At 40.8% G+C, this 19,878-nt stretch overlaps 1 protein-coding gene and 1 long non-coding RNA gene across 5 annotated transcripts in view; one reads left to right on the plus strand and one right to left on the minus strand.

Annotated features, from left to right (window-relative positions):
- UBN2 (ubinuclein 2) overlaps positions 1-11,626 on the minus strand; it is an 87,142-nt gene extending 75,516 nt beyond the window's left edge. For 2 of the 4 annotated variants that reach the window (XM_038559418.1, XM_038559417.1), the window contains exons 1-2: positions 10,172-10,195; positions 6,248-6,340 (exon numbers count right to left, since the gene is read on the minus strand). In XM_038559418.1, coding sequence (XP_038415346.1) covers positions 6,248-6,340; positions 10,172-10,183 — 105 coding nt within the window. In that variant the 5' untranslated portion in view covers positions 10,184-10,195. Of the gene's footprint in view, positions 1-6,247; positions 6,341-10,171; positions 10,196-10,805 lie in introns of those variants that run through there. The other 2 variants (XM_038559416.1, XM_038559415.1) reach the window with 2 other exon arrangements.
- Positions 11,627-11,976: 350 nt separating this feature from the next.
- LOC119869538 lies at positions 11,977-14,616 on the plus strand. The gene is made up of 2 exons (XR_005371253.1): positions 11,977-12,651; positions 14,019-14,616. It is a non-coding gene; the product is annotated as an uncharacterized LOC119869538 (long non-coding RNA).
- Positions 14,617-19,878: the final 5,262 nt, after the last annotated feature.

A 19,878-nucleotide genomic window follows, 5' to 3' on the forward strand; every position in this document is an offset into this window, starting at 1 on the left:
AATGAAGCAAAAAAAATGTGGTATTCAAAGTCTATATGGTAAAGTAAGCAAATTTTAAAGTCATAATGTGATTTTAGAAATGCTAATAAATGCTTGGCAGACTACATGCCTTCCTATTCCATGGGTCATTCAGATGCAAACAGTCTTAGCTGAGCCCCTGCTAAGCACCAGATATTGTGCTATGCACTTTCATTTAGATTATTTGGTTTATATCCAATTCCAGAATAGCATGATCTTTCAAGATAGCTGGAGTAACAGAAAAATCACAAAAGAAATCTTCCAACCACCACAGGTTATCCTATGCCCGAGATGGCTTAGAGAAGAAGCCTATACTCATCAAAGCGAACAGCATTCGCTGATCTGTACGGTATTATATGGCCTCAGAAAATGCATACACAATCTAGAAACCATCTAAAGATTGAGTTAGAAATTGAGGATATTCAGCAAAGTAGGATTTTTACCTTAAACATTGGGAGACTTAAAATTGCCAATGAGGGGGCACCTGGGGGGCTCAGTGGGTGAGCGTCTGCCTTTGGCTCAGGTCATGATCCTGGGGTCCTGAGATTGAGTCCCGCATCAGGCTTCCTGGAGGGAGCCTGCTTCTTCCTCTGCCTAGGTCTCTGACTCTCTCTCTGTTTCCCGTGAATAAATTTTAAAATCTTTAAAAAAAAAAAAATTGCTAATGAGGAAAAGAACACAAGCCTCTTTAACCTGTATCATACTTCCTTCCTATAGTAACCAACAAGAAAAATTTGGAGCCTATAGGAAAGTGTTCAAAGTTGGACTTAGCTCTGAAATAAGATTTATGTACAATAACCAACTTAGAATACTCGAGGTAAAATTAAGTACCGAATAGTTCTATTGCTTTTCTTTTTTTTTTTTTTTAATTTATTTTTTATTTTTTTTATTTTTATTTTTTTTCATTTATTTATGATAGTCACAGAGAGAGAGAGAGGCAGAGACATAGGCAGAGGGAGAAGCAGGCTCCATGCACCGGGAGCCTGACATGGGATTCGATCCCAGGTCTCCAGGATCGCGCCCTGGGCCAAAGGCAGGCGCTAAACCGCTGCGCCACCCAGGGATCCCTCTATTGCTTTTCCCAAGAAAATATGTAGCAACTGATGCTGAACATGCATTGTCACATTACCTGGAGAGTAACATAAGGGGAACAAGACAAGGCAATAAAAACAAGATAGAGGGAAAAAACACACAATTCAATACAGGGTGCTATTTTTATAATTTTACACTCCCTATAATTTCTATTACTGCATTTCAACTACCAAAACTGTCTCAATCCTCCTTCCCCAAGCAATTGCTACAAGTGAAAAGATACGTCCCAAACTCCACAATTCTCCTTCCTTCTCCCACGAGTGATGGCCTTTTCCACTTCACACAACTCCTCTCCAGCACTTGCCAACAGCTACACATACTCAAGACCACAAGAAGCCCATAAACTTGCCTCCACGCTTTCCAAAAACCACTCAATTCATTGCTAACATCACTTATAGACCCAGCCACCCCTCAGGGAATCAGATTTGTATCTGAAAACCCCCAATGGAGTTTAACTTGCTCAGTTCTCTGAAACATCCTGCAAATGCATCCTCCTCCACAATGGAAATGGCAAGCCCTCCCACTTGTTCCAACCCCTCCGATTCACAGAAAAGAAGAGGCAGAAAGAATGTAAGGGTAGATGGACTGATGAATTAAATAAATTAGAAAAAAAGTGGTGAAGTATACCAATGCCTCCAACTAGGACTTGAGAGCCGGATGTGCCCCACAGATGTTTTGTTTCGTCAAGCAGGTGTTTTAACCAGAAGCCAACATTTAAAAGTAAGAAAAGAAAGAGGAATATCCAGATTTCAGCCTTCTTTGGAGAAATGTAAAGATCCGGCAACCCTAAGCTCAGGTCCCTGTGAAGTGACAAGGGCTGAAGCTGAATAGCACCTGTTTCCTATTTCAGACAATCCTCCAGCTTCACTGTCCACCTACCTGGCCTGCTTTACCGATGCTTCAGTGGACATGCTGGGGACATCTGAATTTGCTACTCCTGAACTACAGTAAACTATGGTCAATAACAATCTTCAGTGATTGTTTAAGAATGATCTTTTGTGAGAACCTAGCACTAGACAAAGTATCCTCTCCCAGGCCACTTTTGGCTCAATGATTATCTTAAAGGATTCCAAATAATGTGTATTATGGTCTTTTAAGATGACCCTAGTAAACCTGTAAACAGTGATTGAAGGACTAAACATAAAGGCCATTTGGAACAGAATGCCTGAACTAAAAAAAATCAAAATCAGCAGAGTAGTTAATAGAGTTTGAAAATCCCATACATGTTTATGTTAAAAAGAATTTATGACATCTACAGAATAAGATGGAGCAGTTCTCTGCAAGAGTGATATGTTTAATATCATTTGATATGTTTAAATATCATTTCATATTTAGATAGCACTTTAAATATTTCCAACATTAAAAATCTATTTTTTCATCTGACGTTGACAAAACCCATGCTATAAATATAAAGTTGGCTAGGCAGATCTTGTTTTCCCCTCACAGATACCAAAGCATAAAGACGCCAAGAGCCTTCACTAAGGTCACCCAGCTAGTTAGTATGGCAAAGACAGGAGCAGAATCCAGCTGTGCTAACTCATAATCCTGTGCTCCTTCCCCTTCAATACATTGTTGCTGCCTCTTATCCACTCGATATCCTACAAAGGATAGGAAAGCTATTCCAGGGATTACAGAGAAATGTGGTTCCACAGGAGACTGGAAGAATCCATTCAATGAGACCAAAGTCTCTAAAATTCCTTCCAATTTCAAGAATGGAACTGGCCCTTCTGCTCACTTTCAAATCTCCAGTCATTCGATTCCATAGGCACTACACACTACTGTTCAGTAGTACATTTGTGTGTCATATATATGTCTCATCTTCCCAAATATTTTGAAAGTTCCAGGAGAGGGCAAGTATCATGCCCCTTTGTACATTCAATACAAATGCTTACTTTATTATTTATACAAAAAACTATACCTCTTGTTCCAAAAAACAAAGAACTAGAAGTGACCTTAAGTGAATTTCAGAAATAATGATAAAGACATCTAAATTATAACATGAAGGAAACAAAAGTAAGAAGAGAAGGTGGCCAGTTTTATGTTTTATAAACCTCCAAGAATTGAGACCTCTTTTTGTCACTGCAAAAAAATATTTTTTTAAGGGAAATGTTACCTTGGTGGGTTAACATTTTACAAGATTTTACATACAATATTTAAAAGTTTCTTTATTTAAAATTTACATATACATATAATATATGCATAAGTATAAACAGACATAGACATCTGAATTTGCTACCTCTGAACACCAAAAAATCTTTGTTGTTTAGGAGTGATCTTTTGTGACAGCCCAGAGCCTAGAGCTGAATGAGGTGTCTTCTCTCAGGTCACTTTTAGCTTGATGATTTTCTTACAAGAGTCCAAATAATTTGCTATAATACACATATTTAATATCTGTAATATGCATAGGGCATAAAAGCTTCATAAGGTAAGACATTTTAAATCCTCCACTTAGAATGAAAACAAGACAGTGAGTAAAATAAAAATCAAGAGAGCAAATACAGATAACAAGAGCAACATTTTATCCCTGCACAATGACAGTACCTGGAGATATCCCAGTTATTTGGAACTCAATTTTACACATCAACCAACCTCTTCAGAACATTGGTTTTTCCATGCCAAGTACCATCCAAAGGCTCCTCAAAAATATATATTTTTTTAAGATTTTATTTATTTATTCATGAGAAACACAGAAGAGAGAGAGAGAGGCAGAAATATGGGCAGAGCGAGAAGCAGGCTCCATGCAGGGAGCCTGACATGGGACTCAATCCTGGGTCTCCAGGATCACGCCCTGGGCTGAAGGTGGCGCTAAATCACTGAGCCATCCAGGCTGCCCCTCCCCAAAAATATTTAATGCTAACTCTGAGGCAATACATCATATACTGAATCACAACACTTATAGGATCATATGCTAGGAATTTTTCCATTTGTGAAGGACAATTCTAATCCGTAGTTTCATAACCTATGCAAAATTAAGTACTCTAATGTAGTGCTGGAGAGAATGGAAATTGGTAACTAGAAACTCGTAATATATACCCAAACTAAATAAACACATAAATCTTTTGACCTAAAAAATTCTACTTCTGGGAATCTGTCCAACAGATAAACTTGCAAATGTGTGAAATGCCATGCTACAAAGTAATTTAGTGTAGCACTATTTATAAGAGCAAATTTTTGGAAAGGACTCAGATCATTTTGGAACTGGTTAAATAAATTGTGGTATGTCCATACAATGGAATACCATGAAGCCCTAAAAAAAATAAAATAAAAAAAAATAAAATAAAAAAAAATAAAACTCTCTTTGTACTGATATGAAAAAAAAATCTCCAAATTAGAGTACCTGAAAAAAGCAAAGAGTAGAATTGTATATTCTGTAATATATGTAAAAAGAGATGTGGGGGCTGGGGGTAATATATGTATATACATAAAATATCTCTGAAGGACCCCAAAAAACGTTACATGCCTCTAGGAAGTGAGATTATGTAGGTGAACAACAGAATGAAAGATTTTTCATTCCATAACTTTTGAGTTCTGAACCATGTAAATACATTGCCTGGTTAAAACATTAAATTTAACCAATGTATTAACTTGTAAAACAAAGCCATAGGGGTGCCTGGCTGGCTCAGTCAGTAAAGCATGCAACTCTTGATCTTGGGGTCGTGAGTTCAAGCCCCACACTGGGTGTATAGATTACTTAAAAATAAAAATCTTCGGGCAGCCCGGGTGGCTCAGCGGTTTAGCACCGCCTACAGTCCACGGCCTGATCCTGAAGACCCGGGATCGAATCCCACATCAGGCTCCTTGCATGGAGCCTGCTTTTCCCTCTGCCTGTATCTCCACCTCTCTCTCTCTCTCTCTCATGAATAAATAAAATCTTTAAAAAAAAATAAATAAATAAAAATAAAAATCTTAAAAAAAAAAAGCCACAGTATGTTAGGATTTCTAATTTGAGAACATTATATTGTAATTAAACACTACAGTTTAAGTAACAATTTTTGCTATTCTTTCCATCAAAACACCCACAAGTCCATCCCTAAAATTATCATATAGTCACAGAATATAAAGCCAGAAGGAGCCTCGAAAAATATTCAAAAAAAGAAAACCATGGTCTGAAAAGATTAAATAATTTCCTCAAAGGACAATATGTTGGTGGTCAAGTATGGCCCACACAGTGACTCACATTCCAAAGTATTTTCATATATTTCCCTGACCCCAAACAGATTATTCATTAGCACAAGGAGCCAACAACTGTCAACCAAGATCCCAGTTGCATCTGGAGGATGACATGAACGACAGAGCCAGTGTAAGCTGACCTCCTATTTCTGTGAGATACTTTCCAATGCTCATCACAGAAGAACAAGAAGGTGTCTTGCTTTTCTTGAGTTATGTTTTAGCAAAGTGGCCATGGAGTAAAACCATAGGATAAACATGGGGAGGGAGAGAGATTTCCTATAATCTCAATTATACCAGAAAAATGTGAGAAAAATGTTAAGCAACTTCACAATCAGGTAATCAGAATTTACTTTTATATTAAAACAAATATCAATCTGTTTATGGCATAGAATGTAAAATGTACATGAATTTTTAAGGTAAATAAGACACTTTCAAAGAAATGTCATGCTGCTACTGATTGATTCTGCTCCCAGAAATGTGTATCCTAGAAATACACACATTCATTCTCTTAAACTCTAATGAGGCAGGAAGGCTTGAGAACTACTACACCAAAGGCATTAAAATAGCCTTCTCAATGGCAGTAGAAAAGGCAAAAGATTAGAGCCAGGCAGATCTGGCTAAACAGCCTGGTTCTTGCCACTGTGTAACCTTGAACTCAGAGCATCAGTTTCTTCATGGGTTAAATATGGTCAATATTACTTAATAATGTAGTTTTACTATAACAATGGGAGATAATATATGTTAAGCAAGCTGTCTGGACTCTAGAAGGAGTACAATAAATGATGGCTACTATTATAGCCATCACAAACCTATCAGAATCTTTGTCTAGCCATTTATTTGGATGCAATTTATGAGACTAAAATAAAGTGGGCAGTGGATATTATAAGCCCTCCCAATCAGTCACCGAGAGAAAAAAAAAAAAGGCCAATAAAGTAAAATTACCTAAATGCAAATATATTATACTCACATATTTCATTTCAAACTTCTTAGCCAACATTTCCACTTCTTGCCTCTCTTGATGTTCATCATTAAATGGGTCTTCTGTGTGAATGGGCTTCTTCTGATTCAAAGTAAATAGGAAAAGAAATAGAAGTATTAATATTACTTCAACCAGAGTTGAATATATCCTTAAACTTAAGAGTTAAATTTTCCAAATATTAACACAAGTAAGTTAGAAGCATTAAAAGTAACTACAAAGAAATGTTGGTTTGTAGGAAAAACACTTGCAGCTTTAATGGATTCTTACACATTCTCAAGTTTTTCGGTGGTGAAGAACTCAACAATTCAAATAGTCTCCTCTCACAAAATGGTCTGTGGTCACCCCTCTCCAAAATAAAAAGACCAAAAAAAAAAAAAATCCCCAAGAAAATTAAGTGAAAATGAAAATCCCACTCATAACTCTAGTTTGAGATCTTCCCAACAAAGATAACCGCTTTGGCCAGGAAATACTTCTCAAAGAATCTCCAGGTTATTAATCAGCATCAACACTGAATCATCTGCCCTGAGCTATACATCACACGGGTATCTGTAGCTGCTTCAGCCTTCTGGTGAGGCTCAGCATCAAAACCTCAATCTATACCACTATCCTTCTTGTCCATGGATATTCATTCAGGGAGTACATACTACTTTTAAACAAAGCTAGAAAAGTGAAAGCTGGGCAGCCCGGGTGGCACAGCGGTTTGGGGCCGCCTTCAGCCCAGGGCGTGATCCTGGAGATCCAGGATCGAGTCCCACACCTCGGGTTCCCTGCATGGACCCTGCTTTTCCCTCAGCCTGTGTCTCTGCCTCTCTCTCTCTCTTTCTCTCTCTCTCTCTCTCTCTCTCTGTCTCACATGAATAAATAAATAAATATGAATAAATAAATAAAATCTTAAAAAAAAAAGAAAGAAAGAAAAGTGAAACCTGCAAACAAAAAAGTTACATTACTGTGGCTTCCTTCTAGTGGGGGAGGATGAAAGTTTAACATAATACATGGCTTTAAAAAAACCACACACACAGCTAGGATCCCACATTCACCATCTATTTACCAAAACAAACAAAAAGATAAATCACGTCCTTTACTCAAGTTTACTATTTTAGCAGACACATTTCATTATACATAGAGGTTTTCAATTCAAAAGGGGGGGAGGGGCAGCCCTGGTGGCTCAGGGGTTAAGCGCTGCCTTCAGCCCAGCAAGTGATAGTCTATAAAAATAGAGTTAAGAAAAGTGACTCACTTTTCTCTCAGATTTAAGGAATAAACCCCTACCCACAATCAAGGCTCTAAGTAATCTTTCTATTTTTCAGGTGAAATGACTATCTGCAAATCAGTAAATATCAAAATTATCAACTACCCATAGGTAATAACATTATAATAATTTTGTCCTTTGATGTTAACTCATTAACACCATCCTCAGATCTTTCACATTATTGAAAATATGCAGTATGACAAGCAACATAATAGCCCAGAATTCTCTAATAGTATTAACTACATTGGCACTATAATAACTTATTTTTCTTTTCATAGTAAATGCTCAATTAATCATGTTCACAAGTGGATATTCTGGTTAACGGATTCTCTGGTTTACTAAGAGTTAAACAAAATTTACTTGCTTATCAAATTACTGCCAGAACTTATTTCTAAGTTCTGTACTATTACTCTTTAGCCAGAAACGGTAAACAAATTATCTTTGAGGATAGAGATGATTGCAATGCCTCAGTCATCATCTTGAACCACTTCAATCAGGGCTTAGTAGTCTACAGAGGTAACAAGGTTAAGGGTTTAGTTAACCTGTGTCCTTAAACCTGACAAGAAGGGCTTTTTTCATACTTTGCCAACATACGCTCATTTAACTATGCTTTTCCTTATTATTAAAAAAAATAAGAGTACACAAAAAATTCTGACTGCATTCAGTTCATCAAGGTTTTAGTGTTTATTCTGTATTTATGAAGGGGGGGTGATTTAAATGTATCCCAATATAGATGGTATTCACATGTCACAGATTTATACCAATAACATAAACTAAAATCTTATTCAAGGTGGCTATTTCAAGATTTAGAATCTTTTTTATTTTATACGATCTCTTTCCCTCTTTCTATTTAAACTGTTACGTGATAAGTTGTTCAATTACAACAACTCAAAATTTAGACTATTTAGAAAATATTAAACATCCTTAAAAATAACTAAAAAAAAAATAAATAAATAACTAGACTTCCCTTGAGGGGAAGAAAAACCAAATTTGAGAATCACCATTCTGCAGATCAATTCTATTGATCTCATTTTGCTTTTTGTTGGTTTCTACTACCAGGATTTCCATTCATGGAAATATGACAACCTCGTTTAGAGAAATGTTTTCTATAATTCCTCATGTAATAAATATGTTCATTGGGAGTAATCATAGATAAATCTGCCAAAACTCAGGTCACAAATGTGCATTGTATTTTTTGTCCAGAATGCAACAAATAATATGTGGCTGAATATATAAGAAAATTTGACCAATATAACCCTAAATTGATAGTATAAACAGAAAAATTAAACTGAATTATTTATCTTTCATGTACTAGTTACATAAAACTAGTAATTCTGATTATTAGATTAACAAGGCAGGGTGTCAAAATTAACTTTTTTATCATAATTTAAACATATATCTATGATTAATTTATCATGGCATGAGTATCATAGCATTAAAGAGGTTCATACAGAAATCTCTGTATGTCTACCATAATTCTCATTTTAGTTCACTTTGGCAGGATCCTCTACATTTAAACTATACAATTTTAAGAAATTTTGTTTGACTAAGATTTGGTATTAGTATGGAAAGAAGTACTAATAAAATTACGTGCTTTGTGCACTAGCCTCATTTGTTAGGTGGGGGGATAATGGCTCCTACCTCCAGGAGCTCTGCTGGACTAAATTCCATAAGCCATGTACCTTACTGAGAACTGTGTCTAGCAACCACACAGGAAGAATTCAGCAAATGTTAGCTACCATAACGTACTTTTGCCCAAATATGATGCTTTTCATCCACAATTTATGAAGTAGGTTAAGGAGTAAAACTGCAAACTCACTTAGAGTAGGAGATCAAATACAATTTATTTGAAAAATGCTCCGGTCCAATGTTTTCAAAATTCTTGTGGGGGAAAAAAAGAAATAACATCACATTTATAAATAGTAGGGGCACTAGAGTGAATCTGAAGGATACAATGTTTGTGCAAATGGCCAAAATGATCTCTACCCTTAACAAGTCATTTTGGTTGCAAACATTTAGTACTGATTTGACCACACAACAATATTTGTAAATAATGATCAAAAGATTAACTGGCCTTAAAATAAACAAAACCCAGGGACACTGTTTAACATATTTTTAAACTAAAGAATCATTCATTCAACTATAAAGATAGTTGAGAGTGAAAACAAATGACTTCTGGGATCCATTAGACCTGTGCTAAAGCAACACCTGATAAAGAGCATAATCTCTAAACAACAGAGGAAATTGTTCTCTTACGTTTCCCTTTCTAACTTACTTCTAAATACCACCAAAACCTATAATAAAAATGACCATCACCAACAAACCTCTCTCCTATCTCCCTTGTTCACTAGTTCCATCGAAGGCATACCTATGTATTTTCGACAGTCCCTAAAAAGCCAAACCTGTTTTGGTTTTGTTTTTTTTTCCCATCATTCTCCAAAAATTACAACGGCCCGTGCAACACCAACACCCTCCAGCTTTTGGACCTATAAACTAATGATATACACTCAAATAGGAGTATTATGGGTCGGCGCCAATAAAGCAGAAGACACCTTCCATTCAATCACAGTTAAACAACAACAACAACAACAACTCTATAGAGAAGACAAAGCTAAATAGGTTTACCAATACCAACGTGAGAGAAAAAGAACCAAATAACTAACCCACTTCATCATTCCTACAGTGGAATCTTCAGTCTGAAGACGTTTACTCTCAAACCCCTTCAAAGAAGAGAAACAGCCCACGCACGCAAGCACAACTCAGGCGCCAACCATAACAAACAGTGATGAAGAGGAGGATGACATGGAGGGGTGACACTATCTCGCTGCTTGCATTGGGGGGCGTGTCCCCCAAGGTTTTTCTTCTTTTCTACTGGAACGACTGCTGGAGCTCCGCAAGGAAAAGCCAACCACGTAGCTTGCAGAGCACCCCCCCCCGCCCCCAATTTAGTGTGGGGAGCAGAAAGGAGTCAATTCTGAGGTCTCGAAAGGCGCAGAGGAAAACCGGCTCCGGGCGGCCTCCGGAGCGGGCGCACGAGGGAGGCGGGGGGTGGGGGGGTGGTCGGCGGAGCCAGGTGGGAGCCGTAGCCGACCCGGGGGAGCGGGGGGGAGGGGAAGCAGCACCCAGCACTCGTCCACCCGCTCGGCCCCCGCGCCCTGCAGCCCTGCAGCCCTGCAGCCCACCCTCCCAGGCGACCCAAGACGCGCGGAGCGGGCGTCGGCAGGTGCGAACCACTGGTAAAGGCGGACGCGTCCTGAGGCTCCCAGGGTCTGGGGGGTGAGGGAGAATCTTCTGTACCCGTTGTTCTCCGCACAGCAGCAGCTCCGGGTAACTGAACTCCACGCAGCTCTCGTCGGTGGGATCCTTGAGCACCAGCTCCAGGCGCACCGTCTCCCTCGGCGGCCTCTGCGGCGGCTCGGCCCGCGAAGCCGACTCCCGCGGCGGGGGCGGCGGCAAGTGCAGCTGAGGGAGCGGCGGCGGCGGCGGCGGCGGCTCGGGCCGCGGGGGCTCCCGCTGCAGCGACATGGGCGGCTCGGCGCGGCTGACCTCGCGCTGGGGGAGCGGCTTCTCCCGCGGCGGGGGCTGCGCGTCCGCCCGGGGGGCAGCCTCCCGCGGGGCCGGCTGCTCCGCCCGGGCCGGCTCCAGCCGGGGGGGCTCGCGAGGGTGCTCGGGCTCGCGGTCGGCCCCCGGGTAGTCGGCCTCGCGCCGCCTCACCGGTGACAGGCTAATAAACGCTACTCTGCGTGGCTCCGCCATCCCCACTGTTCTGGCCCTCCGCCTTCGCTCGAGCCGGCGCTCGGTTCTACGCCGAGTTGCTTGCCTGCCCGCCCTTCCTTTTGCTTCCCGTCGCTTTTCTTCCCTCCACCACCCTCAGTCGTCTCTGCCGACGCCACCGTGAGCGCGCACCGGGCCCCCTTCCCCGCCACTATGTTCTGATGGGCTCCACCGCCATCGCCAGGGTCGCCGCGGCCGCCATGTTGGATCCCCCACATAAATAGAAGCAGGCCGCTGAGCGGGCGCATGCGCAGACAGGACACGCTCGCGTCCACCGTCGTGGCCGTGGCTCAGTTTTCCTCTTTTCCTCCCAACAGTCTGGAGTCCAGACAGGTCAGCGGAAGTGACGTCGTGGCAGGGCCGGTTTCCTTGGAAACGAAGACGCCGTCTGCGCCCTTCCTAAAAGGGAGGGGTCTGGGGTTTCCCGAGCTTCCCGCGCGCACCCGGAAGCCGGCGGCGCGCGCGAGGGGCCCGTGCGGCACACGCCTCCCGCGTTCGGCTCTAGGGGACCGGGGTTGTCAAGCGGGGTGCGCGAGGAGGAGACGGAGACGGGGCTGAGGGCGGACGCGAGGACCCGCCGCAGCGCCTGCTCGCCCGGCGCCCCGGGACCCGGGGAGGCCAGGAAATGGCTCCCCGCAGCCAGCCTGGCGGTGCGGCGGCCGCCCACGGGCCTCGCGTGCCCCGACCGCCGCCGGCTGCCCTGGCCCGGCCGCGCGGGCCGCTCAGTGCGGGGCACCGCAGTGAAAACGCTCCGTAACGTTTCGCGGTTGGGGTAACTGAGTAAACCGAGAGTCCCGGGCTCGTCCGTGAAGCCTCAACTGTCGAAACCAACGGGACGCTTCTCAAAACGATTTGGTGGCGCTTTAGGGAACGCGCTCTGGAGGCAGAACGCCTCCGCGCCCGACTCGAGGCGGAGCGGGGCCGTGGGCACGCCTCTGAGGAACTCCTTGGGATTCAGATTTAAAAGGATGACGGAGTTCTTGCCCGTTTTCCTCCATCGAATAGGAAGCAAACCCGAGGTCCCGGACTCTTCTCCAGATCCTAAAGCGAACTCACGCCTTCTGCTCATCCCATTAACCGGATTGACGACGTTAACACCTATTGATGACTCTTTGATGGAGTCACTATGACGTCATACTCCATGTAGTCGGTATGACGTCATAGACAAATTCTCAATGTAGTCACTGGCGTTATAGACAAAGTCTTAATGTCGGTATGGCGTCATAGACAGTCTCAATGGCGTCGGTATGACGTTATAGACAAATTCTCTTTTTTTTTATTCTGTTACTAACTGTATGAAGATAAGCGATGGAAAGGATGTCCCGAGGGGTCCCTCCCACCTCTGAACTGCTCTTATTTTTCCTTGGTGGTATGTTTTACCTCCATTATCTTCTTTGCAGTGGCTCCCATTCTGATGGTGCCCTGGTGGTCTCATTTCTACATTGTTTTAGGAGCCCTTAAGTGTCCTTTAGTAGCCCTTTACTGTCCTCCGTCTCTTCCTGCCAGTCTTGCAGTGCGACTATATTAATGCTTCTTTTTTTATTTTTTTAAGATTTTATTTATTCATCAGAGAGACAGAGAGGCAGAGACATAAGGAGAAGCTGGCTCCACGCGGGGAGCCTGACATGGGGCTCAAACTCGGGACTCCAGGATCACACCCTGGGCTGAAGGCGGTGCTAAACCGCTGAGCCACCCAGGGATCCCCTATATTGATGCTTCTAAAACACGTTTTATTACGTCATTACTTGTCCTGGCTGCAACTTACCTACAAAGTAAATTCTGCACTTCAGGGCAGCCCAGGTGGCTCAGCGGTTTAGCACCGCCTTCAGCCCAGGCCCTGATCCTGGAGACCTGGGATCAAGTCCCATGTCAGGCTCCCTGCTTCTGCCTCTCTCACTCTCTCTGTGCCTCTCATGAAAAAATAAATAAAATCTTTAAAAAAAATAAAAAGTTTTCTGTACTTCATACAGAATGCATAGTCAGTATCACCCACAATTTAACTACACTGGCAAACTGGTAATCTGTGGGCCAAATCATTCAGCAGGTGTTACTCTTCCAAAGTTATCTTCTAACTTATAACGCATAGTTTTCCCAACTTTTGAACAACTCACAGAAATAGATTCTACATTGAAACCCAGTATACACACACGTACACATTCACAAAACTTGTGTAAAATAAAGAACAAAATTAATACAATATAAGTGTGTTTATAATACAATGTAGAAACCAAGCTTAATATAGATAGTACAGAAGCAAATTAGTAAAGATTTTATTTAAAGCCATGGAAGTTTATGCCTGTTCATAGGCTGATTCCAGTCTAGAATGCATGAAGACAATGCTGCATGTATATCCGGTCTACTATTGAGCTTGATTTTTATTTTTATCTTTTTTTTTAATTTAATTTATTCATAGGAGACAGAGGGAAGACAGAGACATAGGCAGAGGGAGAAGCAGGCTTCCAGCAGAGAGCCCCATGTGGGACTCAGTACTGGAACGCAGGGATCACACCCTGAGCCAAAGGCAGACACTCAACTGCTGAGCCACCCAGGCGTCCCTCAACAATTTTTTTGGATCTCTATGGTTTCCTGATCATAGTTGTTGTTCCATTACTTGCAATCCCATTATAAATTGTATACAGGTCTTTTTATGCATTGTTATCCATTATAAACTGCATGAAGTTTTTTTATTGACTTAAATGCTGTTTTCTAATTTTAACTATATTTTTCTCTATACAGACTCCTCTATAAAATGGTCTTGCTACACATATCTGACATAAAAGTATTAAAGAACTCACTGAATTAGTACTCTCATCAAGTTGGACTATAACTCCATGGTAATCATTGATTCTTCTCAATGTTCTATGGTAATTGAGTTGATACTGTGTTATTGCCAGGAAGCATAATTTTGAATTTATCAGCTGCTTTGCCACCAAAAACATATGCACCAACATATTGGAGGAAGTGGTTTCTTAGCACTTAGTATGAACCATTTCTCTCCTGCCACAACTAAACACAAAGATTGTCTTTCTCATATTTGTGAAGCAACTGAGAAACTGCATCAATAACTTTATGCCTGTTTCCTTAACATATTTTAGGGACTTATATGCTATATTTTCAAATGTCCTTTAATTTTGAAGGTATTAATCTTTCTCTTGTTGGAACTGCATTCTCTTTTTCTTTAAAATGTAAAATCTGTTTTCTGATTATTAGAGTAACATTTTTTTCCTCAGTGTTTCCACTGCACTTCCAAATCTAGCAAGTAAACCTGAACACAGATCCTGTATTTTTCACTTTATTATTTCTTTTTCTTCTAATAATAAAGCAACTTCTTTGAGAACAATTTACACAAATTTGATTAATAAATAGTACACACACACATATAGTGCACACCTACACCATACATGATGACACACCTTTTCCCAAAAATGTACATTAAGTTCTTTATTGGAACTCAATTGAAAACTCTAGATCTTCTATCAACAAATAAAATGCCCTGGTACACAATTTTATAAATCATGAGTAGTCATAATAAATAAAATTAGACTGTACAATGTAATCTGTCCAACAAATTAACCCAGGAATTGGAGTGAAATACCTGCTTATATATCAGCTCTTCCTCCTGGATTCTAGCCTTGAATAAGGATTGATGAGGTGCCCTGATACTTTCAATTAAATTAAATTAAATTCTGTTATAGCCTGTTTAATTTTTCTTAAAGGCTGCTTTGACCTTTAAAATTAATTTCATAGTCTTCTAACCGGTTGCAGTCACTAGTTTGAAATGGATAGCCACCTTAGCAGTTACAGACTGAATAGGTAAGAAAAAATTAATTTTGTTGCTTTTGGGATTTCTTTAGGGGTAGAGCACGTCTACCTACGCATTTTCTTGGGAATTTGGTAAATCCTAAATACTCTTGTTCAGTAGTAAGGGCCTTTGAGGAAGCTGTGAAGAAGTCAAAGTCAAATTCCCCTTGAATGCAAAGTCAGAATATCTTTGTGTAAAATCATAGATTATCTAAGGTATTCATATCATCTAACTGTAATGCTATAAGATCAAGCATTTTGTTTTGTTGTATATAAAATATTCGGTGAGATCCAGCTACTCATACCTTTTTTGTGAAAAATTACTATCTACAGCATTTCCAGCACAGCATTTTGATAATTTTACGAACTCTTAAATCTCATGTTTAATATTAATGTTCAATCCAGGGTATGGCAATATTGCACCTATGGAGACATATATTTATAGAAAAGGGACAAACCAACCCCACTGTTTAGTGCTTCTCTTTTAGTGTTATGTCCTAGCGGCAGAGCAGCAGAATTGTCTCCGAATTCTTGTTTCTCATCTTCCCCAAAATGAATATGGTAAGACGGTTGCCTTTTGGAGTTGAACAATAGGTGAAACCTTAATTGACAATAGCAATGGCAATCAACATAAAAAGGTAGAATGTACTGCAGTTGAAATGTTATGTTAATCCTTCTTTAGTCTTCTCAGAGGAAGACCCATTTGAGTCGAGACCAGAATCTTTTGGGAAGATCCAAAGGAAAAATATAACAAAGAAAAGCAAGTGCAAAGTCTGCGAAGGGAGTAAACTTGGTGAGTTAGAAGAAAGGTCTGAGTGGCTAGAGCACGGTGAGCAAGGTGGAGAGAGACACATCTGAGAGGGAGATAGGGGCCTGCTTACGTGGAATGGTGTAAGGAGCTGGGATTTTATTATAAATGAAACCAGAGCCATTGGAAAATTTTAAGTAGAAGAGTAACATGATCTTCTTAGAAGAAAAGCCTTTCAAGAAAGTGTGCTGTCAACTATCTGTTGAATGCTACCAAGTCTAGTAAGAAAAGGACTAGGAGATGATTCCTGCACTTGGCAAAACAGAGATTATTGGTAACCTTGAGTTTTGTCTTGTTTCATTTTCAATTCAAGCAAAGAAGGTTGAATTCATCATACTTGGTTTGTGGCACATTATCAATCTCTTTCTCTACTACCCCCTCCCTGAAATTTCACCTTATTATCATTCCTTAACCCCGATAACAGAAGTTATAAAGTTTAATTTTTTGTTTACATGTGACTTTGTAAATATATGGTCTTATATGCATCTATTTTTTTTTTTCGTTTTTTTTTTTTTTTTTATTGGTGTTCAATTTACTAACATACAGAATAATACCCAGTGCCCGTCACCCATTCACTCCCACCCCCCGCCCTCCTCCCCTTCTACCACCCCTAGTTCGTTTCCCAGAGTTAGCAGTCTTTACGTTCTGTCTCCCTTTCTGATATTTCCCACACATTTCTTCTCCCTTCCCTTATATTCCCTTTCACTATTATTTATATTCCCCAAATGAATGAGAACATATAATGTTTGTCCTTCTCCGACTGACTTACTTCACTCAGCGCATCTATTTTTTTTTAAAGATTTTATTTATCTATTCAGAGAGAGAGGCGGAGACACAGGCAGAGGGAGAAGCAGGCTCCCCAGGGGGAGCCCGCTGGGGAACTCGATCCCAGGACCCTGGATCACACCCTGAGCTGAAGGCAGACATTCCACCGCTGAGCCACCCAGGCAGCCCTGCATCTATTTTTTTTTTCCTGCATCTATTTTTAATAGTAAATTTATTATTATAATATCTCATTATGTTTGTTTCACTCAATACCATATTTTTAAGATCTGCCCACATTGCTATAATGTATTATACCAGTTTATAACTTTTTTAAGAATTATTTGAGAGAGGGAACCCTGGGTGGCGCAGTGGTTTAGCGCCTGCCTTTGGCCCAGGGCGCGATCCTGGAGACCCGGGATCGAATCCCACGTCGGGCTCCTGGTGCATGGAGCCTGCTTCTCCCTCTGCCTATGTCTCTGCCTCTCTCTCTCTCTGTGTGACTATCATAAATAAATAAAAATTAAAAAAATTAAAAAAAAAAAGAATTATTTGAGAGAGAGAGCAGAGGGGAGGGCAGAGGAAAAGGGAGATGGAGAGAATCTCATGCCTTTTGAGCACAGAGCCCCCAACCCCGGGCTTGATCTCACAACCCTGAGATCATTACCTGAGCAGAAATCAGGAGTCAACCACTCAACCGATTGAACCACCGTGGCGCCCCACCATTTTACAACTTTTAATTAGTAATCCGCAATAGCATGTTTTGCGTATTCTCTTAATGATGAACGCTCAAATTACCTCCTGCTTCCCCCACCACCACCACAGAGCAACTGTGAACACATTCATATGCCCTTTGGATCTGTGTGAAAATGTTTTTGGGACATATGGTCAGGTGAGAACTAGAGTCCTAGGCCACAGATCCACATTAAGGGACTGCTCTCTAGAATGGCTGCATGAGAGTTCCTGTATCACTTCAGCCCTCCACCCTACCACCACCATCAAATACAGTTTAATTTTTGCCAGTCATTATTATTCAAATTTGCATTTCTCTGATGACTAAGGGAGTTGAGCATTGCTTCATACACCTGTTAGTTCTTTAGGTTTCCTCTTCTGTAAATTCCCTGTTTATAATCACTTTCCACTTTTCCATTTGTGCATTTTCCTGTCTTTGTTGAATATATAATATTCAAATCAGTGAGGAAAGAATGAATTAAATAGTATAAGACAACTGGGTGGCCATCTGCACAAGAATAAAATTGTATCTCATACCTTACGAAAGGATAGATTTCTAGTGAATCGAAGTTTCAAATGTAAAAGATGAAATAGTAAAACTTTAGAAGAAATCAGCTGAGATTGAAAAAATCTCACACTAGGGAAAGCCTTTCCAAGTGCAATTGATAATTTAAACTATTTAAAACAAATTGTTGCAGGACAGAACAGAGCTAGTCAAAAACAAAGGACAGGGCAGCCTGGGTGGCTCAGCGGTTTAGCACTGCCTTAGCCCAGGGCCTGGTCCTGGAGACCCCGGATCAAGTCCCACCTCGGGCTTCCTGCCTGGAGCCTGCTTCTCCCTCTGCCTGTGTCTCTGCCTCTCTCTCTCTCTCTGTGTCTCTCATGAATAAATAAAATCTTTAAAAAGACAAAATGGAAACAATTTTACAACATATTTCACAAAGTGTGAATTTCACTAATCTATAAAGAACTCCTACCGGTCAAAGGGAAACAATAACCTAATAGAAAAGTAGAGAAAGATATGAACAGATAGCTCACGGGAAAGGAAATAGAAACGACTCTTCAGCAAATATAATGTGCTCAATCTGACTCAACTGCTGAATCAAAGAATATGTGCATTTTGAATCTGATAAACTGCCCTCCAAAGTAAGTATCAATGTGTATTCTACTAGCTATTTGTGAAGGTTTCTATTTCCCAGTACCATTGGCAATATGTTATCAAACTTTTTGATCTTTGCCAAGCTAATATATTTAAGTGATTTTGGCATACATTTCACGTATGAGTTAAGTCATACAATGGGATTCTATGTAATCTTTTAAAAATCTCATTACTAAAATCTTGGGCAGCCCCGGTGGCACAGCGGTTTGGCGCCGCCTGCAGCCTGGGGTGTGATCCTGGACACGGGGATCGAGTCCCAAATCTGGATCCCTGCATGGAGCCTGCTTCTCCCTCTGCCTGTGTCTCTGCCTCTGTGTGTGCGTGTGTCTATGAATAAATAAATAAAATCTTTAAATAAAAATCTCATTACTAAAATCTAGTCTTTTTTTAAAAATATTTTTTATTTATTTATTTATGATAGTCACACAGAGAGAGAGAGAGAGGCAGAGGGAGAAGCAGGCTCCATGCACCGGGAGCCCGACGTGGGATTCGATCCCGGGTCTCCAGGATCGCACCCTGGGCCAAAGGCAGGCGCCAAACCGCTGCGCCACCCAGGGATCCCACTAAAATCTAGTCTTAAGTGAAAAACGCAATATGCAGAACAATCTTTAGTACACTACCATTTGTATAATCGTGACCCCAGGCCCCTGAGATCATGACCTGAGCCGAAGTCAGACTCTTAACTGACTGAGCCACCCAGGCACCCTATTTTCTAGTTTTAAATTAATCAATTTCAGAGTTTACCAGTTTTTCTTGTGGAGTACTTATGTTTACTTCAATGTTGTTTCTCTAAAAAAAAACAACAACAACAAAAACATTTAATCTATTTCTTTGAGAGAGAGACAGAGCACCAGCGGAGGGGAAGGGCATATGGAGAGAAAGACACGCAGACTCCATGCTGAGTGCGGAACCCCACCTGAGGCTGGATCTCACAACCCTGAGATCAGGACCTAAGCTGAAACCAAGAATCCAATGCTTAACCAGCTGAGCCACCCAAGCACCCCTACTTCTTGATAAGATGCTTAAGTCACTCATTTTTTTCTGTTTATTAATAATAAGGATTCAAGAGCTTAACCTGTCCTTTGAGCTTTATCTCCAATCCAGTTTCAGAACAGTTTGGATACTCTCTTTTACCCCAAAATTAAGAGGGTTTTTTTTTTTTTTTAGGGTTTTATTTGCTTTTTGTTGTTGTTGTTAAATTGTTTTTCTTTCTTTTTTCTTTTTTCTTTTTTTGTTTTAGAGATTTTATTTATTTATGAGACCACACAGAGAGAGGCAGAGACATGGGCAGAGGGAGAAGTAGGCTCCCTGCAGGGATCCTGACGCTGGACTCT

This window comes from Canis lupus, chromosome 16, assembly GCF_011100685.1.
Source record: "Canis lupus familiaris isolate Mischka breed German Shepherd chromosome 16, alternate assembly UU_Cfam_GSD_1.0, whole genome shotgun sequence".
Lineage (NCBI taxonomy): Eukaryota > Metazoa > Chordata > Mammalia > Carnivora > Canidae > Canis > Canis lupus.